Source organism: Arthrobotrys flagrans (assembly GCF_004000055.1).
Source record: "Arthrobotrys flagrans strain CBS H-5679 chromosome Unknown unitig_8, whole genome shotgun sequence".
In the NCBI taxonomy this organism is placed as follows: Eukaryota; Fungi; Ascomycota; class Orbiliomycetes; order Orbiliales; family Orbiliaceae; genus Arthrobotrys; species Arthrobotrys flagrans.
In genome coordinates, this window is record NW_027137553.1 from 1,517,152 (window position 1) to 1,542,097 (window position 24,946).

The following is a 24,946-nucleotide window of genomic DNA, read 5'->3' on the forward strand; positions in this document are numbered from 1 at the left end:
ATATATTCGAAATTGGGTGGTACCGCGGTAGAATGACAGATCGCTCGCCAGGCAGCCGGCAGTTGACTTGCGAGTTGGCTTGAAGGTAGGTTTGGCCTGGTCTGCCTGTGTGTAATAAGAAAGAGGGCTCCTAACGTAGAATCAAGATACATACCTCAATAAAGATATAGTTTCTGAACAAGATAGTATAGAAATCTTGCGTTTTAGATGGACAGTTGTGGAATATTGTAGTTACGAGACTGGGTATTGTTTGTTGGTAAAACAAATTTGCGTTGTTTTTGCTTGAACTTCGACGCGAGACCACATCTTCCTAGGTACGCACTAGTCTGGGCTCTCGTAGATACATACACCTTAGTCTCCACGAATTTAGCTGCTATTAACAACCTGAAAGTGTGTCGGAGTGTCGTAAGCAGAGGGGATTCAATACAGAATATGTTTACGTTTATTATCACAAAACAAAAATAATTGCAAATATTTGAATATGTATATATATATATATAGGGAGAGAGAGAGAGACAAAGAAATATACCAATTTTAATAAAAATTATACAGTCAAAATCACCCGCACGCTTTGCCAAGAACCCGCAGCCTAAAGGTAAACAAGCCTACGTAAGTACTTGCTTTTGAAGGATATATAATGGACTTTGCCTACATGTATCCACAGCCTACATGTCAAGCATCGCAACCTCCGACCTTTTCAGACGTCATCATTGACATTAATGAAGAGAAAGAGTTAAATCAATATCAAAACTTGTCAACTTTTTTATCAGTTTGAGCAAACGTTATATTTAAATACAACCACGACATCGTCCATTCTTCGGGGGTTCATCCAGAACCACTACGGTGCGCGATGGCATTACGATCCCTCCAGATCCTACGGCGAGCTAGAGCGGCCACGGACGGGCCAATGCAATTATATCGAATTGATATCCCATACCGTAAGTACTGCACAATCCAGATTTGCCATTACAATGGATTTTAAAAATATAATTTAATTCTAACAACTTCACTATTTAGGTCCTACCGTAACCTTCCAACATCGTCGCAACTGTTCAACCCGCAGCACACATTTTACCAACCCTCCAAGCCAAAAACTAGATATGAGCAACCCGCTCTACCGTGACCTTATCAAAAGCATCAAAAACCCCTTCATAAGGGATTCAATCCACAAACTCGCCCAAGGCGAAACTACATTTTCCGAATCCATGTCTCAAGACATTCATGGCACTGGGAATTCAATATATTTCCGTGTTCCGGAGTTACCACCAGCGATGAAGGGCCATTCTCATGATCCGGATGGTATTCCGTTGCCTCCTAATACTTTTCGTGTCTCTTCAACTGAAGAGTTGAGGAGTATTTTGGGACGGATTTTGGAGTATAGGGAGAACGAATATAATGCAGGCTATACCAGGCACTGGGGGGAAAACGATTTGCATAAGGATTCAAGTGTATCGGCAACAGCAACAGAAGGTACGAAGGAGAAGAAGAAGGAAGATATTCCCTCTACTGAATCTAGAAAATCACAATCACCCATATCGGAATCTAAGATATCAAAAATGCCTGATTGGAAATCATTGGAAGGTTTTGACGCCTTCAAAGAAAAATGCAATCAATACCTCAAAACAGGCAGCCGGCTTGTCAAAGACCGAGCACCAGTGTCCTCTGTTCTCGAAGCATGGGAACAACAAACCAGGAAGTCAACGGAATCGCCGGGGAAGGGAAACCCTAGTCCAGACAGGGGAAAAACTTTGAATATAGATTACGAGGCCGGCAAAAACCCTCCAGAAAGACAGTCTTATGGTCTTGGAGCTCCGGCGCCTTCCAAGACGGACCCTACTGTTTCGGTTTCGGATTCAAATGGACTCCTTGGGCATGAAGAAATTCGAGTTCTGCCCAAGGTCTACACCCCCGGCGCAAATTCGACAAACATGGAACTAAGGGCTCCGCAAACTGAAGATCCATTCTTGCCATATAAAGAGGATATTCGTGAGGTTAAGGAGACCCTCGTGAAATTGATAGCTATGATGCCGAAAGCCCCGGCTGCTAAATCCACGAGTCCATCCGATAACGAAGATAAAACGCCGGAGAAGAGCCGAAGCCAAGATACTGATACTGTTGAACAAGCCTCGGAGCGTATTACTCTTATGGATATTCTCAACGGAACTGCGACTGCTTCTGTCTCTCCATCCGAGAAACCCAAGTCTTCAGAAACGTTCGTTGATAGTCTTAACTCCACACTCAACACGGGTACCTCATCAGATTCAACCGCCGGACTGCTAGAGGTCATTTCAACTCTATCTGAGAAACTGGGCCAAGCAAATAAACGCATCTCAGAGTTAGAAACTCCCTCGGCTGGTGTGCCTGTGCCTGATTTTCAGAAGTTCACAGATCATATGGATCAAGCTCTAGCAACACAGTATAGCGATTTAAGGGACTACTTCGAAGAAAGGGTGCTCTCCGAAACTAGAGATGTTGTAGCAAGGGTCGGGTCGTTGGAAAAGACGATGCAAAAGATTTTGGAGAACCAAGAGGCCGCTGCTGCCGCCGCTCAATCCAAAGATGGAGCTTGCATCTACTCCACTGAGGGTGGCGGGCCAGGCGAGGAACCGGAAGTTCCGGTTACCGTCAAACTCGACGAAATCGACAAAGCAGGTGTCCAACAAGTCGTGGATACTGCCGTTAAAACCGTCGTGGAAAAGGTCTTGGATGGGATTGAGGAGAATAAAGAAAAGGACAAAGAGGATATGGTAGACTCTGTAGTTGATGGCCTCAATGATTTTAGAAATTATGGTATGGTGAATGCGATTTTAGGCGAGGTCCTTGATTCGGATGAGATTTCTAGGCGTTTAGACCTCCATGTTAAGGTATTCGTGGGCCAAGTATTGGAGGAGTTGGGCAGAGACGAAAATGGAGATTTGCAAAAAATTGTGAAGGCGGCGGTGAAGGCAGGGACAAAGGATCTTGAAGAAGGCGTCAAATCGAGATTCGGGGATGTTCAGCTGAAACTGTTTGGAATGGAGAGGGTCTTAAGAGGTATGTAGGTTCGCTTAATTTTTCGGGAGTTCTTATACAGTATCTACTTCTTTTTTTTTTTTTTAGGGGAAATTCCTAGAAGGGGTGTCAGTATGTCTTTAGGTTCATGGCTATAGCTCTGAAGGCTAATTTTGAGATCTGGATTGACGGTTACTCTTAGGGTCACGCCGTAAACGCAAGGATCATAATGAAGGATGGTTTTGGTGAATTTGGAATCTCCACTTTATCGTACATAATTCACTGTACTCTGCTCACTCTGTGGATCTCCTTTATTCATACTCTGACACAACTTGTTTTCTGTTTCGGAGGCGGGACAAATTGGCTAGTGTTTAATAGGATCAATAGCTGGAAATGGCGTTATTTTGTCCGGATGTTAAGTAAACTCACACAAAATGTGGACACTTTGTGGAAGCTATAACACTGCGATACGAGACCAAAGTGGGCCGATCTTATCTTAAGATTCTAGGCCTTCAAACTGGGGGCTCCGATAACTTCCCTCGTGACCCCGTTCCTTTTCTTTGTCGCCACAAAATAACACTCCTTGGAGTCCTACATTATACAAATAACGTTAAAAAAATAAGAAAAAAAAAAAAAAAACCCCCCCGACTACCACCAAAAATCTTGAATATAGAGTAAACATACCGATCTCGAAGTTTCTGGCTTCATCCTGACAACTTTAAAAAACACCTTGTCAAGCATCGCCTCTAACTTACCGTCATCCTCACCTTGATAAAACTTGCACACAAAGCTTCCTCCGGGCTTTAGAACGTCGATGCAGAATGTTAATGCGGCTGTGCATAGTTCCTACAATATTAATTACCACTGATAGGTTAACGGCTTTGATCCACTAATTTCTTTTCGGTAGTAAAGAGAAGAAGGAAAAAACATACCATACTCCCGGCATGATCCCTAACCGCAACCCCACTAGTATTCATCAACCTTTTCGAAAACATCCACGGCGTTAACACGGTATTCATATGAAAACCCGATGTTAGGGGCCAGGGTTCCCACATATCTGATAACACCACATCCACCGTATTCATCTCCTTCTCCTTCTGTGTCATTTTACTCCTATCCTTCACCTTTAAATTATTCGCCGTTGTCGTCGCCGCAGTAGCCTCGGCGGCAGCTTGTGCCTCCTCTTCCTCATCATGTAAACTATCCCGTCTTTCTTGCGCAATATACCCGGACGACGCAGTATCGTCTAGTTGTAAAATCGGCGGGTCTATCTTTTCTTCGAGTAGTTCCGCCGCTTCGGTTGCACCTTCAGTAGATTTGGGGTACTCCCGTAAATATGGAGTATCTGTTTTTTCTGAAAAACTTTGGGGTAGACGTGCACGACCACGGTCTGGGTCAGATAGATATCTACGGATTGAAGCTTGGACCCCCAGGCTCAGGAAGTTGCCTTGGATTGATGAGACACCCTTTGGGGGTTGGGCGGGGAGAAGGTCGATACCGATTACTCGTCCGTTTGGGTGGGTTAGGGAAACCGCCACTTGGGACCAGGAACCTGGTGCGAAGCCCTGTGGTTGTTAATAGTTAGTGGATCGTGTACTTACTTTTTTTTTGCATGTATCTTTGGGACTTGGGAATTATATATATCAATCATAGGGCGGTGGTATGAGGCTTACGAGGTCGACGACGGTCATTCCTGGGCGGAATATTTTGTGATCTCGATCAATCTAAACAATTTTTTTAATTTTTTAGAAAGATTCCACCAAGAAATAAAAATACAACAAACGATGGGAAAAGTCGTAGATATTCCCCTTTTTACTTCTTATCTCTCGGAAATAATTAAAAGGATTGAGCATTGCCAAAAGAAACCCAAATGCATCATGCATCATCTCAAAAAACAACACCATCCTGTGTTGCAATCCCTCTAAACAGCCTTTACTAACCTCCGTTAGTTTAAACGCCGCCCGACTTCTATACTGCAAAACTTTTGCTTCTCGAGAAGCATAATCGATAGTCTGTCGCTTTACCCATCTACTACTCTTCGCCGGGGCAAACGGCGTGGTCGAGAAGCTTCTCGATGACGAGGAGGCAGATGGTGTTAATCTACGAAATATGCATAAAGTCGATAGTGCTACCTTCCCCCGTCGTGAGGTATTATGGACAGTGGATGGCGATTCAAGCGCAAGTCCTGCTAGACTGCGGAAGTAACCGCGCGGTATTGCCATTGTGGTTCAAATGTTGAAATTCTGTCGGAGTTCGAAACTTTGAGATGTTGAAAATTTCAGGTGTTGGATTTTGGAGTCAAGGCCGGATTTGGTCGGTCCTGTGCTCTTGATTTAGCACGTTTTATGGCCACTGGCCACAATTCAAACAGCAGCCGCTCCTGCACTCATCGAATGAAAAAAGAATTGGGAGAAATAAATATTTAAGATCGTCTTCAACGACGGCCATCAATGCCTCAAATACTAATACAGAAAAGCCGCTCCAAAAACGCCAACCCCGAGCAAATGCGCCGCTCCAATAACCCTGCTCACAAGAAATACGAGAAGAAATAATCGGACCTAGACTACACTCCCGAAAACACCACGCATCGCAAAGACGAGGTCATGATATATACAAACAATGTCATACAGAAAAAAAATCCATGCATATGACAAACGTTGGGCAAAAAGAAGAGGCTTTACATACTTAACAGACTCTTCTTCTTGATACCTAGCTTATTCTTGATGCCTTCATAGCCAGCCCCTCGCTGCTTTAACGGGCTAAAGTCCTTACTAAATCCCGTAACGCTCGGTGCTCGGAACTTGTTAAACGTGCTGTCCTCTCCATCGTCATCGAATAACGTGTTTCCGAGCGTATTGCCCATTAGTTTTCTCATCTTCACTTTCTTTGGCTTAGCAGCTGCTGAGACGATAGATGCGGTTGTAGTGCTATCTGCTTCAAAGCTGTCCTCAGGCTCTTCGGTGATAGTGTCAGGAACGACGTTTTCCTTGTTCACAGCGCCCTTCTTAGTCTTCTTGGCGGCTTCAGGCATGTACTCGACTTCATCATCTCCGAGGAGGGATGTTTCAGGGGCGATGGAAGAGGTACGCTTGGAGTGCTTGAGGGCTGTGGTGGAGAGGAAGATCTTGGGTTTGGGGCCTGGTTTGGCTTTGGCTTTGGCGGGCTTGGAGGCCGGTTTTGGTGGTGGTGGTGGTGGCATCAGTTTCTGGGATTCGGTAGATTCAACGGGCTTTGGCAAGATGCTGCTTGCTTCAACTTCTGTCTCTGCTTCTGCTTCAGTTTCCGTGGCCTCGGTGGTTTGTCCTGGGAGGACTGGGGCAGGCGAGTCGAAGGTTGTATCAGCTACATTAGCATCTGTCTTGGATGGGGTAGCTGTCTCCGATGACGCAACGCTGATGTGCCTTGTAAGAAAGGGTGTAGTTGAGAAGGTAGACTTTGCGACGGTGGATTTCTTCACCTTCTTAGCCGGTGGAGAATCAGCATCGTCATCAAAAGTCGTTGCTCCTCTCTTCTTTGTCTTCGGTGCGGCGGCAGCGTTAGCCTTCGCCTTGTTCTTCCAGGTTTCAAGCTTCTTTTCTAGAACGCCCTTTTGGGTCTCCCATGCTTCACGGTCCTTTTCTCTGTCCTTAGTTGCTCGCTCTGCAACCTTTGTCTGTTTGCTAAGTTGCTCTTTGAGCTCCGTAAGCTGCTTCTTGAAGTCATCAGCGTCCGACTTGGATTTGGTGGCGCGTTTGGCAGCCTTCTTTTCGTTCTCCAGTTCAACCTGCAGTTGCTCGACTTGATGGGCAAGTTGCAGTTTCTCGGAGAGGATCTGTCGGTGATTTTCAGTGGCAGCCTTGAAAGCGTCATTCTCCGCTTCTAGAGTGGTGACCTGGCGAGAAAGGGCGAGTTTTTCCTTTGTCAATGTGGCAATTGCATCCGCATCGTTGTTGGATGATTCAAGTTCGGTCTGTCTCTTTTGTCAGCTAATATTCTTATCTGGTTGGTTTCGAGGGTGTACATACGTTAAGCGACTTGTTCGTCTTGTTCGCCTCCTTCAATTCAGTTTTGAGGTCCTTGATGGACTTCTCGAGCTCAGAGATCTTGGAAGAGCTTTCATCGTCCGCCTTCTTTTTCCTCGAATTGAGTTGAGACTTTGTGGATTTCAGTTCTTCCGATACTGTCTCCATTTGAGTCTTCATCTCATCAACTTCAGAAGCTTTAGCATCGAGTGCCTTCTGTAGCTTTTCGAGATCCTTTTTCAAAGACTCTCCGGCTTTAGACTCGGTTGTAGACTCCTTCTTTGCAGCCGTCAGATCTTTCTCGAGGGCCTTGACCTCGGCAGACCTTTCCTCGAGTTTCTGCCGTAAGTCGGTCACCTCTTCTTTCAACCCTTCGATAGCCTTTCCTTCAGTTGTAGCCTCCTTTTGAGCAGACGTAAGATCCTTCTTCAACCTCTTAGCCTCATTCTTAGCTTCTTTGGCCTCCTCAGATGCAGCGTTCAGTTTGGACTGCAATCCTTCCAACTTTTCCTCCAAGTTTGTAATTTTTGCATCTTTCTCCTTCAACTGCTTTTCCATGGTTGCTATATCTGATGACTTGGACTTCTCCTGAGATTCCAACTCGGCAACTTTACTCCTTAACCGAGTTTCCCTCTTCTTTGATTCCTCAACTTTTGCCATTTCGACCGATAACCTTCTTGACTGTTGGTCAAAGTCTACTTCAAGGATTGTATGTTCGATCGATAACTTTCTGTTCTCGTCTTTATGTTTGACGAGGATTGATTTGGTGGTTGCTAGGGAGTATTCGAGTTCCGCGTTGGAGAGTTTGAGTGACAATACTTCCTGAGAAAACGACGCGAACACAAACAAACAAAGTATTAGACCGATAGAAACACTTCTACAATACTAGTATAATATAATAGGGAATAGAAGAAGAAGTTTAGAAAAAGGTAGGGTTGTTTACCTGCTGTAATTGGTAGCAGCGTAACTCGGGACTGATGTTGTTTGTGGGAGGGGAAGAGGAGGAGGAAGCGGATTTGGACGAGGCGTTGTTGATGTTTTGGTTGTTTTGGGCAGCACTTCGTTTTGTGCCTTTGACTGCAACGCTTGTCATCGCGGCTTGGGATTGGAAACAAATAAATTCGTTCGAATTGGTAACAATGTATTTTGTTGTTAGGTAGGAGAGGGGGAAATTAATAGGAAAGAGCTTGCCACAGCTGCCGTCGACGGCTCTTATTCAGAGCCCGGGCGATGTAAATGAAGATGATGATGACGATGATATGATGGAAGGAGAAGAAGAGATTGGATGTATGACCCGCCATCCTTGGAGACAGACCTTCGCTTCATCCTCTGTTGACAATTTCCCCAATCGAGCAGCCGACCGTAAACAAAAATCCAACCGCCTCAACACCACAACACACCCTCGGTATCAAGCTGACTAATCCGCCAAGGCGGAGATGATGCTTGTGTGGCATCTACCCACCCCGGTCTGATACGTCGGGTACGTAACTGCTATCATAGACTGGAACGGCGACGACACGCCCTCCCTCGATCCTCCTTCCTCCCTCCTCCGACATCAATCAATCACCACATCCTCACGACCCAGGCCAATTGATTTGGTCTTCCAAAAATCCCCCACAATGCGTCTCCTACCTCTCCTAACGGCGTTCACCTCCCTCCTCTCCCTCACCGTCGCCCAAAAGGCCGCCAATAAATACCAAACCTTCGCAGACCTCGCCAGTTCCTCGAAGGGTGCTAAGGGCGTTGTTCTCCTTAACGATCAGCTCTTCGGAGACCTTACGGGTCCTCATAGGAATTTTACATCAGTCGTACTATTCACGGCGTTGGATAATCGGTTTGGATGCGTACTATGTCGCGATTTCCAGCCAGAGTTTGATGTACTTGGGAATAGTTGGCATAAAGAGCATCCTAAGAGTGACGGATTGTTCTTTGGAGTTTTGGATTTCAGCGTTGGGAAGCAGACGTTTCAGAGGGTATGTTTGGAACTTTTAACCCTCAATTGATCGATCAATTGGACGCTGCTGACGAAATGGTGATGATAATGAGCTATAGCTCGGCATGTCGACTGCTCCAATCTTAATGCTCTTCCCTTCCTCAACCCCGGGCTCAGGCTCCGAACACCACCCCCTCAAATTCGACTTCAACCCAAGGTAAACCATCCTTCGACCCTTAGTCTTTAAAAACATTTCTAACAATCTTTTCAAATAAAAAACAGCAACCTCACCCCCGCCGAAGCCGTAGCCCGCTGGATCACCGCCTCCTCGAAGCACAAAGTAACGGTCCACCGTCCCTTCAACTACGTCAAACTCTTCACATTCATCGGCGGCATAATCGGTACCGCTACTCTCTCCAAACTCGCGTACCCTTACCTCGCTCCAGCATTATATAGCCGAAACCTTTGGGCTGCTGTATCATTGGTCGCCGTGTTGTTGTTTACCAGCGGCCATATGTTTAATCATATTAGAAAAGTGCCGTATGTGGTTCAGGGACGTGGAGGTGGCGTGTCGTATATTGCTGGTGGATTTTCGAATCAATTGGGTTTGGAGACGCAGATTATCGCTGTTGTCTGTATGTTTCTCCCCCTTCCCCAAAGAAACTACTATGGAGGATAGCTAACTAACGCGTACTTATTCCTGACAGATGCTGTCCTAGCCTTCTCCGCCATCGCCCTCTGCGTCAAAATGCCACGCATGGAATCCTCAGGCAAGCAAAAGATCGCAGTGATGGCCTGGAATCTAGTTCTCCTCGTCCTCTTCAGCTTCCTCATGAGTATCTTCAAAATGAAGAATGGAGCCTACCCATTCTTCTTGCCACCTTTGATCGCTTAGTTTGCGAGTATGGGGTTGGCGTATATCCTCGTGCGATGGATTAAGCTGCTGTGGAATGAAGAGGGAGAAGAGGATGCTTCTTACATCGTTAAAACGGCGACGAGTAAGGGAATGAAGCGGAGAAGGTTGAAATAATAGGTAGCTAGAGTGGTAATCGTTTTTTAGTTTTTGTTAATTTGGTTAGCGGTGAGGTATTTGATCTGGCAGGGCGAGGGAAGGGGGGTTACGGCCTGGTATTGGTAATTTTTGATCGTAGTTTCCGATCATAAGAGCCTTTTTCTTTGGTTTTATATACAGGGCTGTAATCTACAAGGCCAATAACTAGCATTTGATTAATACAAAAGTTATTATTGTGTTAGCATTCCCAAGGTTCGGGAAGGTATCACTATGGATCTTGAAGGTTATAATTCTGATTTTATTCGATCAAATGCAGTGGTATCTAAATACTAGCTAGATCTCCGAACAAGTAACAGGTAAAAAAAGGTAGAAGAAAGAGATACGGGAAAGCTCCTAAATCGCTAAAGAGATCAGTTTTATCAATGGTAAGTCAAAAAGCATGCATTCCAACCCAAGGGTTCCCGAGCACCGCATAGCCTCGAAGTCCAAGCATCGCAGGAAATATAGATAGAAGATAAAAATAAAACGCCGTGAACACCTTGCGAATGATGTGAAGAAAGTGCAAAAGAAAGTCAGTAATGGACTCAAGGAATAGACCCAAGAAGTATTTCAAAAAAGGGATCTTTGGAGAAATAAGAGAGTAGATGCGAAGGCCATGGAAGAAAAAAAAAAAGCGGTACCAGGAACACGCCTAGTGGCCCGACAAACATTCCATGATAAATCTGCTGGCTGGGTTTTCCCACTTAACGGCAGTATCCGGTACCCCTCCGTCGATGTCCATATGATCGGAAGCCCCATTATCCAGCTTGACTCTCTTCCCAGCCCTTCCATCAGTGCTCTCCTCTTCCTCTTCTTCTCTATCATACTGATTCACACCCGACATGATCGAGTACACACTCAATGGCATCTGTCGTATCAGGTTATCGCTAAGGCTTACTGATAGTTTCAAATGTTCCATGGATATCGTGCCTCCGATCTTCTCCACCGTCTTCGCTCTGCTTTTTGTTGCTGCCTCGTCTTCCTTTATTACCTTCCTACTATCGTCAAGCCGTACTCGATCAATGAGTGTCGTTAAGACGTCTTTTACGAAAAAGTCCGTCGCGAGACCGATAAATCGAGCTGTTTCTTCGGATACCCCACTGCTTATTCCTTCTTCGTAGCAGATGGGGATACACCTCGCTTGTATTGTTTCGACATCGATATACTCTCCGCTTTCGACGGCTAGTGAAGATTGATATGCATTCGAGACTTCGTTTTGCCAGTTTTTGTTGGGGCCAGCGGAGACGGGTGGTGCAGAGGTGTCGAAGTTACGGATTTGCTTGGCGGTATAATGCCGGGTTAGGGTTGAAGGGATGTCATCGGGAACCTACAGCTGGGTTAGTGCATGGATGTCGTTTAAAGTTTCTGGGGGTGGAGAGGTGATGGGAAGGTGCAGGCGCATGGACGAGATTAATTTGTGCGAGGTAAAATCGGGCTTTTGAAGAAAATGGTATAAAAGGGCGATAAAAGGAGGGATGGATCGAGAAAGAAAAAAAAGGGGAAGATCAACTATCGTACCTCTGGTATTTCCTTCATTCGCCGTCGGTCTCTGGCGGGTATAGCCATGATTTCCTTCTTGAGACGTCGTTCGTAGGCATCTCCTGTGGTTGTTTTGGGGACCGATGAGGTCTTGCCTTGATGCGACACCCATGTTGCGACATCGCCTTCGGGGGGTTCACGGGTGGCATTGACGTGGACGGAGAGGAAGAATTGGTTATGGAGACGTTGTGTTTCGGGTTTTTGGAGGAGAGGGTCGATGATACGTGAAAGCTCAGTGCGGTTTGTTAAACCTGATAAGAACGATATATATTAGAATTGAAGTTGATATTAAAATCGAAAAAGGTGGCTGGTAATTATGAAATAGGTGGCAAACTGCGAGGGGTAATTTCATACCGCGAAAGAAGGATCGGACGGCATCGCTATACGTTCCCCAGTCGTCACCTAGGGACTCTCGAAGCGAGATGTAGATATTCTCGACGTCGACGCGGGCAGGGAGCTTTACGCCAGGTTTTAAAGGCGTGCCGCCGGGGCCAGTCGCAGTAGTAGGAGTTGAAGATGTAGCATTGCCATTTGGCAGTGATTTTGAGACAGTCTTCTTTGATGTGGCGGTGTCCAGTTCGGAGGGATCGATGGGTGAGTCCGGCGACATGGCTGTTGGCATAACTGAGGGGTATGTTCTGGTGATGGTGCGTGATCAGAAATGGGAAGTTGTTTTATGGGTGCCATATATGGCCCGGTTAAAATTGCCAGTGGAGTGGAACGTGGGCGAAGACAATAGATAATTGGAACCTGAAGGCTACAGAGCGCGAGAAAAGGCGAGCGTCATGGTACTGAGCCGGGGATCCGATGCGACGATAACAGTGACACGTTCAGGTTTGGACGAAGCTGTTCGAGGTTGAGGTTTGAGGTTTGGTGGTTCTGTGGTTGTGGTTGTTGCAGGCTGATGGATTGGTCGTCACGAGAGATCTCTATTAGAGCCACGGCAGTCGGCCAGCTGCAGGTAATCCCGGGGTATCGGGAAACTCCCCTGATATAGTCCCCGGGGCACTAGAAGGATCCCCGATATGCCCTCCGAGGAACAGCCATATCCGAGGTCTTGGCTGGCAGAGTATGACTAATCTGATGAGCTGCTTAACGACTACAACGTAACCCCGTGAGAGCCCGTCAGGCAGACTCATTTTCTTCGCGCGAGGCGGCGCAATTTCTTTTTTTTCTTCTTCTCTTCTCGTCACTCGTTCTTCTTTCGATATAAACCAGCTTACTCCGGTATCTAGATATCGTTTACTGTCTACGATAGACTCTTTGAGGTCCGGTCGAAGACATCGCGGTTTGCCTCTTAAGGTTTGTTTCGAACTCACGGGATTTTATACATCTCGAGATTCACGCTTTCCAAATAGCTTCGGAGGGAGGGTTTCAAAGATATACACCAATAGAAGGATGTCCGTGCGAAAATAAAATACATTTCAAGACTCTCATCCAGTCCCCTTTCTATAGACTTTGTTATGTTACGCTATAATCTGTGTTGTATTTTGTGCTGCCAACCCAAAATTATTGTGGACCTTTCCATTACAAAGAATCAACCTACTTCCTCTCCTCTTCTTCTTACTTTATCTTCAATCCGTTATCGGCGTCACCTGCTACCATTACCTGATATATTCATCACCTGTTACCTCTTCCCGAACGTTCTAATTCTATACCTTTACCACTTTTCATTATATAACCCTACTAGCTCCCATCCCTAGCCATGGATGAAGCTTTGAATATCGAAGAGGAGCTTGGTCTCCAAGCCTTCACTCATGAATCACTAGAGGAGAAACTCGCTGAGAAGGCCGAGGCCGAGATGCTCGAGAAAGAAGCCAAGGAAAGCGAGAAGATGAAGGGAAAGGAGGCAGCCATCCTCAAGAAGCTAGACGATGAAATCCGAGCTATTCGCAGCTTGATAAAGTCGACATTTGGTCCCAAAAAGGCCAAGTACCAGGAGAAGCTTGACGAGTTGCTCGCGAAGGTCGAATTACATTCCGCTAACATCGTTGATATCGACCGACGACTCCAACAACGAGCTATCAAAGCTGCCACCACCTCTAGTAGTTCTCGAGACCAAAGGGCTGGAGAGTCCCGTCGGGACTATCTCATCCGCAAGGGGATTTTAAATCCCTTCTCGGAAGAGAGTCCTAGCGGTGATGACCCCTCTCTAGTTGCCACGGCAACAACAGAAACAACGGCGCCGACATCGACGACGACATTATCCTTTCAGGACTTACGGGCCCCGGGCTTCGCTCAAGAACAACCAACCAAGATTACCAAAAGAGCTAAGGTAAACGCCACGACATCAACACCAACAGCCGTCGATGATCCGCTTCCGTCCTCCCGGACTTCGAAGCCAAGTCCCCAGAAAATCTACGTCACTGGAAGAGCTGCAGGATTTGAGGACGATTACGAAGAAGAAGTGATAAGAACTCCAAGACCTCGACGTGCTGCTAAGAAAGCTGTCGTACGTGCCGAGACCCAGCTTTCTGACTCCAACGAGGAATCCGATGAATACAAAGAAGAGGGGGAGTGGGAGGAGGAAGACGACGAAGAGGACGAAGCGGAGGTTATGCCGACCTCTAAAAAAGGCAAGGGCCGAGCATCGCGCTCTCGTGGGAAGAAGAGGAGGGGTGAGGAAGAAGAAGCAACGGAGGAGGAAGACCTACGAGGGTACGATGATGGTTACGAGCATGTCTACCAGGAGCGACTCAAGTCTTGGTGTGCCAAACGTGCCGCCGCAAGAGTTGTCAAGATCGAGGAGGGAGAGGGTGAGGAAATCCCTGAGTGGTTCAAGCCGTCTCCCTCCGCCCCGGATCTCATTGTCGATGATGGCTTCAAGCTCCCTGGTGACATTGCACAATCGCTCTTCGACTATCAGAAGACGGCTGTTAATTGGTTGTGGAACCTCCACGCTAAACAGCATACCGGCGGAATCCTCGGAGACGAGATGGGACTCGGAAAGACCATTCAGACTATCGCGTTCATAGCGGGTCTGCATTATAGCCAACAGCTAACAAAACCAGTTCTCGTCGTCGCACCAGCAACCGTCCTAAAGCAGTGGTGCAATGAGTTTCACAAGTGGTGGCCATGTTTGCGAGTCTCGATTCTGCACTCATCCGGGAGTGGAATGCTTTCAATTGCCGCGGATAAGAAAGCCGAAGAGACCATCGATAACGAGGAGGACTTCTTGGAAGCTCTGGAGAGTACGACACCCTCTAAGGCGCAGAAAGCGGCGAAGAACATTGTCGACAAGGTCAAGGCCAAGGGCCATATCCTTATCTCAACATATACCGGGCTCAGCACATACCATAAGCTACTCCTCGACGCAGACTGGGAATGTGTAGTACTCGACGAAGGTCACAAAATCCGAAACCCAGATGCGAAGATCACAATTGCAGCAAAACAGCTTCGTAGCTCGACCAGGTTCATCCTTTCAGGGACCCCAATCCAGAACAACCTTCGCGAGCTTTGGAGCTTGTTCGATTTCGTTTATCCCGGGAAGCTTGGTATATATCAGGTATTCAATGAGCATATCGCAATACCGATCAAACTTGGTGGCTATGCCGGTGCCAGCAATACCCAGATCCACACGGCTTTCAAGTGCGCGGTCGTCCTCAGGGAGATGATTAGTCCTTATATTCTCCGTCGCCTAAAAGCGGACGTCGCAGTCTTGCCACCCAAGCAGGATCAAGTCTTGTTCTGCAACCTTGTATTGCAGCAGAAGGAAGCCTATGAGACGTATATCAAATCTCCCGAAGCCTCCGACATCTTTGCCGGGAAGAGAGACGTACTCGCCGGTATTGATGTTCTCAGAAAGATTTGCAACCATCCCGACCTTTGCAATCGTACCAAGTTGTCTGCCGATCCTAAATATGATTACGGGAATCCTATCAGATCCGGAAAGATGCAAATAGTCAAGGGACTTCTCAAAGCATGGGAGAAAGACAACTTGAAGTGCTTGATTTTTTCGCAAGGCACACAGATGTTGGATATTTTGGAGAAGTTTGTGAAGAAATCAAAGTACTGCTACTTGCGTTTGGACGGCACGACGGATATTAAGTCCAGACAATCCATGGTTGATCAATTTAACAACAACCCTACCCTCCAAGTCTTCTTGCTCACTACCAAAGTTGGCGGCTATGGTTTGAACCTGACTGGCGCAACAAGAATTATCATCTTCGACCCGGACTGGAATCCTTCTAATGATATGCAAGCTAGAGAGCGATCTTGGAGACTAGGACAGAAACACGAAGTCCGGATTTATCGACTTCTCAGCAGAGGTACCATCGAAGAGAAGATCTACCAACGACAACTCTACAAGCAATTCCTTACAAAAAAGATTCTGGAAGACCCCGAACAACGTCGTGTCTTCAGAATGGACGATATGAAAGATCTGTTTACTCTGGGATCGATGGAACATGGAACGGAGACCGGCAGTTTGTTTGAAGGAGTCGAGAAGACTTTGACGGAGGCGAAGCGGATATCTGAAGATGAGCAGTCGGAAAAGGTGCAGAAGATTGCGGGGGTGCATAAGCTTGAGAATTTGTAAGTGATTATTACCGGTTCTAGCTAGGGCCTATATTCCTGATATTCTTTGCGATACTAACATTTTTGAACATAGCGTTGGAGGCGCAAGTAATATGCTAAGCGGCTCAATGACCGGCGAAGCTTCAAAATCCGATGGCAAATCTGCGGAAAGTCCTAGCAAAGCGAACAAAAAGCGTAAGCGCAATGAACCCGACAAGAACGACCACATTCTCGAGACGATTTTGGCACAAGCTGGAGTTCATAGCATAGTAGAACACGACGCCATCATGACTACATCGAAATCAAGCTCAGAGATAGTCGAACGAGAAGCGAATCGTATCGCCAACGGTGCGCGAGAAGCTCTCACTCGTTCATTCGAGGCGATAAAGAAACATAACGTCTCCGGACAAGTTGTTTGGACCGGCCGTGTAGCCAAGAATCCCCGTGGAATGAAAGAACAATCTATACTCCCCGACCGATTTTTAACACAAGCGGAAATTCCGTCGAGATTAAAGAATTGGTTTTTGGAGTATCAGGCGAGAGGGAAGAGGGTTACGACTACGATGATTATGGATGCGTTTAATCCGATTATTCATAAGAATGATCAGACGTGCTTCAAAAAGACCTTGTGGAAGACGGCGGAGATGAATAAGCAGACTAAGTTTTGGAAGTTGAAGACCACCGCTGCGAAATCCTCCTAGGATGAGGATGGCAGTGGGGGATCGAAAAGAGTCAATGTATGGTTTCAAGGGGTTTAACATATGTATTTTTTTATAGCCGAGGGTGTGGCGTTTTATATACGGTAGAGGGTGTACGGATTCAATAGAGATGGGTGTCTTTTGTTCTCTCTTGTTAGCATAACGTGGCTGTTTGAATATTAGTGCGATACTGTGTACCTATATAGAAATGGGTTTCTCGGTTTACTTTGTTTTATATCAATCGAACTAGTGGCCATGTCTCATTTCGTGCATTAAGAATCGCTTTATAGAAAAATGCTAAAAACAAAACCAGTGCAAAGCATTACCTTACCACGTCCCAACTTTTGTCCCTGTCATGATACCCTATTTAATATACACATCAAGAAAGAAAAAGTCAAAAGGGGAAACCGTTTATGCATGATCATATGAAGTTCGTTCTCAGAATCCGATAGAGAGGCAGGGACCTTTTTTTTTATGAAATCTCCAACATTTCCTCGTCGATAACACCGTGTAGAATCTTGATGCTTCTTGCACACTTCTCCAAACCTTCCGAAACCCTCCCTGTCAATAACACTAATACGAGAAACCACAAGGTCAGTATACCGCCTCCAAAAAGTCTGAATTGATAAAAGAGAAGAAATGAAAAAAATAAAAAAATAACATACCATAAGCATAAATCAACGCAAAGTCCTCTTCACTCTCCCCCCTCCCCTCTCTCACCCCTCTATCCCTCTCTCTAAATTTATGAATCTTCATCAATAACCTATCTCTACTCCTCACAATACTCGGCAGCGTCTCCGGTAACGGAAACCCACTCCTCATACTACTACTCAAAACATAAAACAACTGAAAAATCCTCGAACATAATTCCGCACGTTCATTCTTCGTGAATGCCAATATCTCCATTTCTCTCGTAGAAGACTGTGGCTCCTTCGCTATGATGACGGACATACCGTGAAAGGCGTCCAGCATTGATTGTGTATTCGTTAGGATTTCCGAAAAGTCTTCGATGGGGAAGGGGCCCTTTAGACGGAATTCGAAGGGGATTTGGGCGAGTAATGATCGAAGACGGAGTAATGCCTGTTGGAGGTGTATTTCTTCCATGATGTTCATGTATGCTGCTACATCTGTTGGTGCAGCTTCAACAAGGTAATTTAACGGATCACGTTTCCAGATTAATGCCATTCGTAACCAAAGGACCGAAAGCCCATCTTTAAGCTTCTTGCGTGCTGATATCGGCCAGACGTAACGGGAGATTATGAGACCCCATGTTACACCCGCTAAAACGGATAGAACACGGTGTAAAGCGATTTCGGTGATTATAGGATCTTTCCCACCTTCGTCGCTATCGTCTTCGTCTTCGTCTTTGATGCTGATGGTGTAGGCGTATAGTGCGGTGATGTTGTAGGTTAAGAGGATGAAACGGCTGAAACTGGCTTTTGCGGGGTAGTTTAGGGTTAATGTGAAGCAGAGGAAGGATAGAACGAAACCGTAGAGGGATAGGATTATGGGTAGTTCTGGGAAAGTCCACCATGAGAATACGGCAGCTGAGGCGCCGATTATGGTACCGATGAAACGGTAGAGACCTGATGTATTTGTGGCGCCTAGAGTCATGGACATCACGATCATGTAGGATACTAGACCCCATTCGCCTCTGTAGTGGGAGTAGATGGGACGGGTGAATGGGATGTGTGATGGGAGTGCGTAAATAGCGGCGCCTACACCGACTTTGAAAGCGAATTTTACGTCATCGCGGCGGAACATGCGCAGGGCTTTCCAGATACGGTAGCCGAGGGCATTGTGGGTTTTATTTTCTCGACGGGCAATTTCTTCTTGCAGGACTTTGACGTCTGAGAGGCCGCCTGGGAGTTGTTGGGGGAGGACACGGTCGATGTGGCGGTCACCGTCTTCAATTTCTTCGTTCGGTTTCCTGAAGATGTGGCGGAGGGGGTTGAGCCAGTGCCATGTTCTGGGGAGGGGTAGTTCCTGGATCCCCTCGAGCTGGTCGAGGATGTCAAGGAGGTCGAATAGTTCTTTTGCAAAGTCTTCGAGGGAGTAAGCGAAGTGACCGCAACTGGCAGCGACTTCTTCTTGGTCCGCGGCTAAATCGGCGGATTTTCGACCAGAGATGTCTTGTTGGTTGTAGAGTTGATCGAGGGCAAGTTTACGCTTTTCGGTGTAGAGGTCTAGTGCATCGCGAAGGCTGGAGCGGAAATGAGGGTTCACGCTGACGGTGTAGTCTGTGCCTTCTCCGAAGGGAAGTTCATCCAGCATGAGCTTGAGGGTGACGGCTAGGGACCGCTAGATTATTTGTTAGTATGAGGAAGGATTTAAAAGGATATCTATGATTGAGATATAAAACATACCATAGAAGGTCCAAGATGGTGTATAAATTGGTCAAATAGGGTCCGGCCTGTAACAACTACAAGAGCTCCATCCGCCGAGGCTGCAGTGCCTGCAGTGCCTATAGTGCCTGTAGTACGCGTGGTACCCGATGTGCCAGGCCTTACGTCCACAGGGGAATCAAAATAGTCTCGAGAGACATCTTCGGACGGAGTCTGGACTGGATAGGAGCTTGTAAAGGAGGACTGTAATTCCGGATAGTCGGACAAATACGGGTCCGTCTGATCACTCTGCTCGAGAAGGGAGAGCTGGGTACTAGCGGCATTTTGCAAACCACCAATGGCCTGTGCGAGTCTCTATAATTGATAGGATATATATTAGAAACATAATAGTACATAGATATAGGTTTACGAGTCAAGAGACATACCTGAAGACATTCGACAAGACGTAACTCAAGTCCGTATGTAACTTCAGTTCCCTTCATATAATGTTCAAACTTCGCCTCGTGCAAGTGTTTAGCCAGGTCCGTGAAAGTCTTTCTATGATCCGCAGAGGCCTTCTTAAACGATGCTTGTTTCAAATGCTCTTCAGACCCGTCGATGAATCCTTTAGTAATCCCTTCCAACAACTCAGCAAAGGCACGGGTCGAGTTAACCATAGACTTTCGCAACTCTGTTACAGCAAAACTCGGCCACATGATATTGGACAGAGTAGCCGAGATGACAATCGCGCAAACAGCCATTGTGATGGTTTGCATAATTTTGGTCATGTTGAAGATCCCTTCCTGCGTCGCAACATCCTTGGTCAGGGTGGTAATGATTATGATAGACGCAAGACTGCAGGATACGTTGACAGTTGGACTAGCCATTTTTAACTTTGTCCATCCGATGAGCCCCAGGCCTCCTATACAGAAGATCAACAATATGAGGATATGCCCGAGTGCAGGATGCCCTAGATGACCGAAGAGAGTTGCAGTCCCGAGCGTTCCGGCTGAAATGAAGCAGGAGTATAACACGGCGATTGTAGCGAACATGGTCGCCTCAGCCATGCTTCCTCGAGTCCGAGCAGGGTGAAAGTATACAGCAACAGTAGCTACCATATGTTTCCCATCATTCCTGCCAAATAGTGCTGCGAAAAGCGGTACGTAGGTTCCCATCGATCCGAGGAAGTATGCCAAGGCACATTTCAGCACGTCCTTCAGCTTCCAGTTATCAATGAACCTTTTGAGAAAAGGCGGAAGCCGTAGGTTTTGCCTCCACGCGGGGGCTTTGCCGTTTGCATAGCCGTTTGCACGTCCGTTAGCATGCCCGTTCCGGTTGGGAAGCAGGCCGTCATCTTCATGATGTCCGTCATCATCGTGTGGAGAGTCCGTGCTGCTATCGTTGTCGTCAACACCTCTCGGGTGCGCAAAAGTTACATGCTGGTTGACGCGACGGCCGCTAGACGGCAAAATGACGGTCCCGTGCCTCTAACAGCGATATTAGCATCAAAAGAATCGGGGAAATGAAGCGGAAGTGAAGCCTACAATGATTCTGTTCCTGTGAAGCATCGCCGGTTGTCGGACATTTAACGATGATGTTGTTCCCAATAGTGGAATATGGACTTACGAATTTCCAAGATGATGCGGCCCCCCACGATTAGCCAAGATATTCCAGCGGCTGCCAAGAGCGTCGGTTCACGAGGCTTGATGGCGAAACCAGGTCATCCGCAGACAAGCCTTTTTCTTTTGTCGATTCGATTCGAACCTGACAGCTAGGTGGAGAACTAGAATTCGATCTGGCTAGGGGGGAGGATATCGATATCGGTAGGCCGGCAAGACATTTTTTAGACGAATACCATTGTGGAACTGGAGCACGCACCCCAGGCACATGACCATAGATCGTAGCTGAGCATGCGATATAAAAATTTCACATACGACTACGGAGATAGAGAGATATCATGATCATGCAGGACTTCGAGTTCAGATCATAGATTTGGTTTGCATGCATGTACCTATGCATGTTACAGACTCTGTCCTTTCATACTAAGCACTTCCACGCTGTGATGCTGGTTACGAGATACGAGATTTCAGGATACTGTCTACCGTAGCTTGCACGGTGCAGAATGACGAAAAAAAGATGGACAAGTCATTAGCTATCAGCCACCTCGTGCTGCCTGCCCAATCCGTCCATTGCTAGCGATGGCGCATGAAAGCTTGCATGCCCGTCGTGTGTACCTTTTCCTTTCAAGCCAAGACCCGATGGCAGGGTAAACTTGGGCGAGGAAGCCCGTCCCGAGCCGGCAGGGGTTGATAGTGGTGCCCTGCGGGTCGACTCGGCCGCACCAGATTAATTAACGGGTATTATAAGGGCCAGCTCGAGAGATATAAAAGCCAACCCTAGCGAAAGCTGCAAATGCAAACTCTTTTGGAAGCTAAAGTTTTACGTGATGAGATCTGGACGGACAGCCAATCCGGAGCGCAGGAAAAGAGAAGCCATCGTGCAAACCGTGCATGATCGTTGAGATACACATCGATGTTAATATATGTTGAGGGCCTTGAGTACGTACGCAGTGATTCCCGATGCCGTAGGGCCAAGCGCAGAAGGTAGCATACAGGCGATGAACCTGAGGGGCCAGCAACCCCACTCCGGTCGTCTTTGGGAAGCTAACTGTGCCGACGTCCGTTTGTTTCTCCTTTTGCTTTCTAGCTGCTCTTCTGCCGTGCTAAGCTTTTTGCTCCAATTAAAAGTACTCGCGCTGTAACTGACCTCAGTCGTCCCAATTCAACCTGACGATTAGGCTAGGTAGCTAGCTACCTACTTTGGCACCGTAGCTACCTCCTGCGAGCAATTAATTATTTCCACCCAAGCTTTCCCTTTTTTTTTTTTTTTTTTTTTGTTTTTCCCTCGCTCGTCCACTGCATGAAAGGGACATACCCAAAGCCAAAAACAAAAAAAAGCTGGACAGACGTGCATACTTGTTCGTCCGCGGCCCCTCGCTCGACAAATGCTTATTGATTTACGTTCTATAACGTAAAAGTATATCCCAAAGTAAGTGTCTGCCCGTCTCCCTGTTTTAGCTCTCCCCCGCCGTATATAAAAGAGGGGCGACAGTCTCTTCCCTTGGCCCCCCGCTCTCCCTTTTCTTGGCCCCTCCAGACTCGCGAATCACCGCTGATACGCTACCTGCTCATCTTTCTCTATATCTCGTTGCTTGCCTCTTCCGTCCTTCGAGAATTGACATTGACCTTCTTTGATTCTTTATAGAAAAAATCTATTAAATAATATCAAAAAAATCTCACTACACAATGTCATTCTCCGGACGCAAGGTGAGCTTCGCTGTACCGGTATCATATCTATTTTATTTATTTCTCAACGATATCATGAACTAAGATACTGACGTTCGAGTAGTTCTCCATTAACAGAAACACCGGCGTTCCGCGTGAACGACGTTTTTCGACTGCTAAGGGTCCTTCGGAGAGCGGTTAGTCCATCGACAGTGCTTCCTCGATATCAAGGGTTGTTCCATTGCTAACTTACCTCTACTAGAACTCAATTCCGCAGCTCATCGTCAATTCAGAAATGCCCATGATGGCCACAAGCCGCATGCAGGACTAGGTGCGTACCGGATTCATAATATCCAACCAACATTTAATATCCAGAGAAACATCTCCTAACTTTTGCTAATTCTTTAGACCCATCTCGTGCCTCGACGTATGTTTAATTTCCTCTCCTCTTCCTCTACTGCCGGTGGAAAAATAGCTTTAGTGTTCTCGGGAATAATTCGCTCACTCGGACTCGATCGATACAGTGGTGTCGTCTGGTGTACGGAAAGGGCCTATGAGGTAACCCTCGGCTCCCATCCAACGTCATCCTATCCCTGTAGCTGATCCTATCGTTACACAGCAAGGATACCTCGAGGCTCCTCATAAGTGGTACGTCGTTACATGGACACGAATCTAAAGCTTTGTTGCATTTTTGACATACTAAATCCGGCTGTTTCATGCTGCAGGGCGAACGTAAGCTAGCTTCAATACCAATGGTCTAGTCTATCAGCACGCTAACAAGCAGTTAGTTCGGACAAGGAGCTCCTGAGTGCGAAGATGAGATCGAGGGTTGCTTCCCAAGACCAACGGAAATCCCTCTCAGTTTGACTGCTCGCGAATATGGTATGTACCGTCCTATTGCCAACGTCACTTCGATACCAATCTGACGAAATCGAAACATTTAGGCCCCACCGCTGGTATTAAACCTCTCCGTGAGGCTGTTGCCAAACTCTACAATGAACACCACAGACGCAATCGTCGTAGCCAGTATAGTTGGGAGAATGTCGCCATTGTCCCAGTATGTCATCCTAAAATCAATTCCCAACTTAAATTTGCTACTAGTTCTGATGACCATTAAATTAGGGTGGACGTGCTGGTCTAATCCGTATCGCCGCGGTTCTTAATAATGCGTATCTCGGCTTCTTCATCCCGGATTACACAGCCTACAATGAAATGCTTTCGTTGTTCAAGAATGTGAGACTTTCTTCAAAAAAAACACCTTGGTTTGTGGTTTACAGTATAGTTTAATTTAACTAACATCGGGCCCTCATAGTTCGCTGCTATTCCATCTCCGCTCTCTGTTCACGATGAATATCAGATTCATCCAGACAAGATCGCAGAAGAGATCGCCAGAGGTGTCAGTGTCATTATGTAAGGACGAGTACCCCCCCGGTATTTGACTACAAACAATACCTAAGCTAACTTGTTTTCACCAGCACCTCCAACCCTCGTAACCCTACCGGAGGTGTCGTGAAGAATCCTGATCTCGCCGAGATCCAAGGAATTTGCCGAGATCGCGCTACATTGATCATGGACGAGTTTTAGTACGTACTTCTATATTTCCTCGCCTTCTATCCCTTTTGCTAACACATATAACAGCGGAGGTTATAATTATAGCACTAATTGTGATGGAACCGTTATCTCGGCCGCCGACAATATTGATGACGTCGACGAAGATGATGTTCTGATCATTGATGGTCTTACCAAGCGTTTCAGACTCCCTGGCCTCCGTGTCGCTTGGATCGTTGGCCCCAAGGAATTCATTAAAGCTATCGGATCCTGCGGTAGCTACCTCGATGGTGGCGCCAATGTTGCGTTCCAAGAGGCTGCCGTCCCAATGCTTGAACCCGCCAAAGTTAAGGAAGAAATGAAGGCTTTGCAGGCACATTTTAAGATGAAGAGAGACTACGTTATTGAACGATTGAGGGAGATTGGTTTCAAGGACGTCGTATGTCTCCTTCCCGCTATGTTTGAAGTACCCTGGATACCGCTAACAAATGAAACAGAAAGTCCCAGAGGCCACCTTTTACATTTGGCTTGACGTCGAATGCCTCCCCAAGAAGATCAACGACGGATTGAATTTCTTCCAGGCTTGCCTTAAGGAGAAGGTCATTGTTGTCCCTGGCATCTTCTTCGACTTGAACCCTGCCATGAGAAGAGACTTGTTCGACAGCCCTTGTCATCATTGTAAGCCCTTTTTATCGAAAATATATAATTTACGAACGAAAATCTTACATATATTCTAGTCGTTCGTCTCTCATTTGGCCCCAGGATGGACGTCTTGAAGAAGGGTCTTGATGGTATCGAGCGTGTTGTCAAGAAGTATGATGCTCCCTCAATCCCGAAAATCACCCTTAAGAAAGAAATAAAAAATGCTAACGCACACATTTTCTCAGGCACATTGCTGAAGAACAAGCTATTGAGGACGATGATTGAACAAACGACGTTTTTGCTTTAGAGAATCCACAAATTTCGGGAATGCATGGGGCGCAGGACTATAGAATGTGGGGCTGTTAGCATCATGTTTCTTCTTTTTTCTATTTTTTTATGTCAGTGGCCTTATCATTATTA

The 24,946-nt window shown here is 46.6% G+C and overlaps 8 protein-coding genes across 9 annotated transcripts; 4 read left to right on the top strand and 4 right to left on the bottom strand.

The window, feature by feature from the left end:
- Window positions 1–850: 850 nt before the first annotated feature.
- Window positions 851–3,240, top strand: DFL_006937 (uncharacterized protein; the record flags this gene model as incomplete). Its single annotated transcript, XM_067636440.1, has 3 exons — window positions 851–938; window positions 1,018–3,033; window positions 3,194–3,240. The coding sequence occupies 3 exons, from the start codon at window positions 851–853 to the stop codon at window positions 3,238–3,240; spliced, it is 2,151 nt and encodes a 716-aa protein (XP_067488057.1).
- Window positions 3,241–3,495: 255 nt separating this feature from the next.
- DFL_006938 (uncharacterized protein) lies at window positions 3,496–4,682 on the bottom strand (the record flags this gene model as incomplete). Its single annotated transcript, XM_067636441.1, has 5 exons — window positions 3,496–3,582; window positions 3,676–3,837; window positions 3,924–3,972; window positions 4,045–4,556; window positions 4,665–4,682. 5 exons carry the CDS (start codon window positions 4,680–4,682, stop codon window positions 3,496–3,498), a joined length of 828 nt encoding a protein of 275 aa, XP_067488058.1.
- A 986-nt stretch (window positions 4,683–5,668) lies between these two features.
- Window positions 5,669–8,085, bottom strand: DFL_006939 (uncharacterized protein; the record flags this gene model as incomplete). Its single annotated transcript, XM_067636442.1, has 3 exons — window positions 5,669–6,940; window positions 6,996–7,814; window positions 7,936–8,085. The coding sequence occupies 3 exons, from the start codon at window positions 8,083–8,085 to the stop codon at window positions 5,669–5,671; spliced, it is 2,241 nt and encodes a 746-aa protein (XP_067488059.1).
- A 526-nt stretch (window positions 8,086–8,611) lies between these two features.
- DFL_006940 (uncharacterized protein) lies at window positions 8,612–9,820 on the top strand (the record flags this gene model as incomplete). Its single annotated transcript, XM_067636445.1, has 4 exons — window positions 8,612–8,965; window positions 9,045–9,142; window positions 9,208–9,560; window positions 9,633–9,820. The coding sequence occupies 4 exons, from the start codon at window positions 8,612–8,614 to the stop codon at window positions 9,818–9,820; spliced, it is 993 nt and encodes a 330-aa protein (XP_067488060.1).
- Window positions 9,821–10,628: 808 nt separating this feature from the next.
- On the bottom strand, window positions 10,629–12,125 carry DFL_006941 (uncharacterized protein; the record flags this gene model as incomplete). Its single annotated transcript, XM_067636446.1, has 3 exons — window positions 10,629–11,303; window positions 11,495–11,766; window positions 11,870–12,125. The coding sequence occupies 3 exons, from the start codon at window positions 12,123–12,125 to the stop codon at window positions 10,629–10,631; spliced, it is 1,203 nt and encodes a 400-aa protein (XP_067488061.1).
- A 1,095-nt stretch (window positions 12,126–13,220) lies between these two features.
- DFL_006942 (uncharacterized protein) lies at window positions 13,221–16,731 on the top strand (the record flags this gene model as incomplete). The annotated part of the gene is made up of 2 exons (XM_067636447.1): window positions 13,221–16,048; window positions 16,125–16,731. 2 exons carry the CDS (start codon window positions 13,221–13,223, stop codon window positions 16,729–16,731), a joined length of 3,435 nt encoding a protein of 1,144 aa, XP_067488062.1.
- A 469-nt stretch (window positions 16,732–17,200) lies between these two features.
- DFL_006943 (uncharacterized protein) lies at window positions 17,201–20,620 on the bottom strand (the record flags this gene model as incomplete). Its single annotated transcript, XM_067636448.1, has 5 exons — window positions 17,201–17,301; window positions 17,394–19,029; window positions 19,095–19,427; window positions 19,499–20,539; window positions 20,597–20,620. The coding sequence occupies 5 exons, from the start codon at window positions 20,618–20,620 to the stop codon at window positions 17,201–17,203; spliced, it is 3,135 nt and encodes a 1,044-aa protein (XP_067488063.1).
- A 1,737-nt stretch (window positions 20,621–22,357) lies between these two features.
- Window positions 22,358–24,811, top strand: DFL_006944 (uncharacterized protein; the record flags this gene model as incomplete). Of its 2 annotated transcripts, none has more annotated exons than XM_067636449.1 (16): window positions 22,358–22,396; window positions 22,461–22,533; window positions 22,599–22,667; window positions 22,745–22,763; window positions 22,861–22,894; window positions 22,956–22,984; window positions 23,062–23,068; window positions 23,125–23,218; window positions 23,281–23,393; window positions 23,459–23,569; window positions 23,649–23,746; window positions 23,812–23,919; window positions 23,975–24,323; window positions 24,382–24,562; window positions 24,622–24,697; window positions 24,772–24,811. In XM_067636449.1, the coding sequence occupies 16 exons, from the start codon at window positions 22,358–22,360 to the stop codon at window positions 24,809–24,811; spliced, it is 1,440 nt and encodes a 479-aa protein (XP_067488064.1). The 2 variants fall into 2 exon arrangements, with proteins under 2 accessions (XP_067488064.1, XP_067488065.1); XM_067636450.1 differs by having other exon boundaries at window positions 22,358–22,378.
- Between the last annotated feature and the right edge of the window lie 135 nt (window positions 24,812–24,946).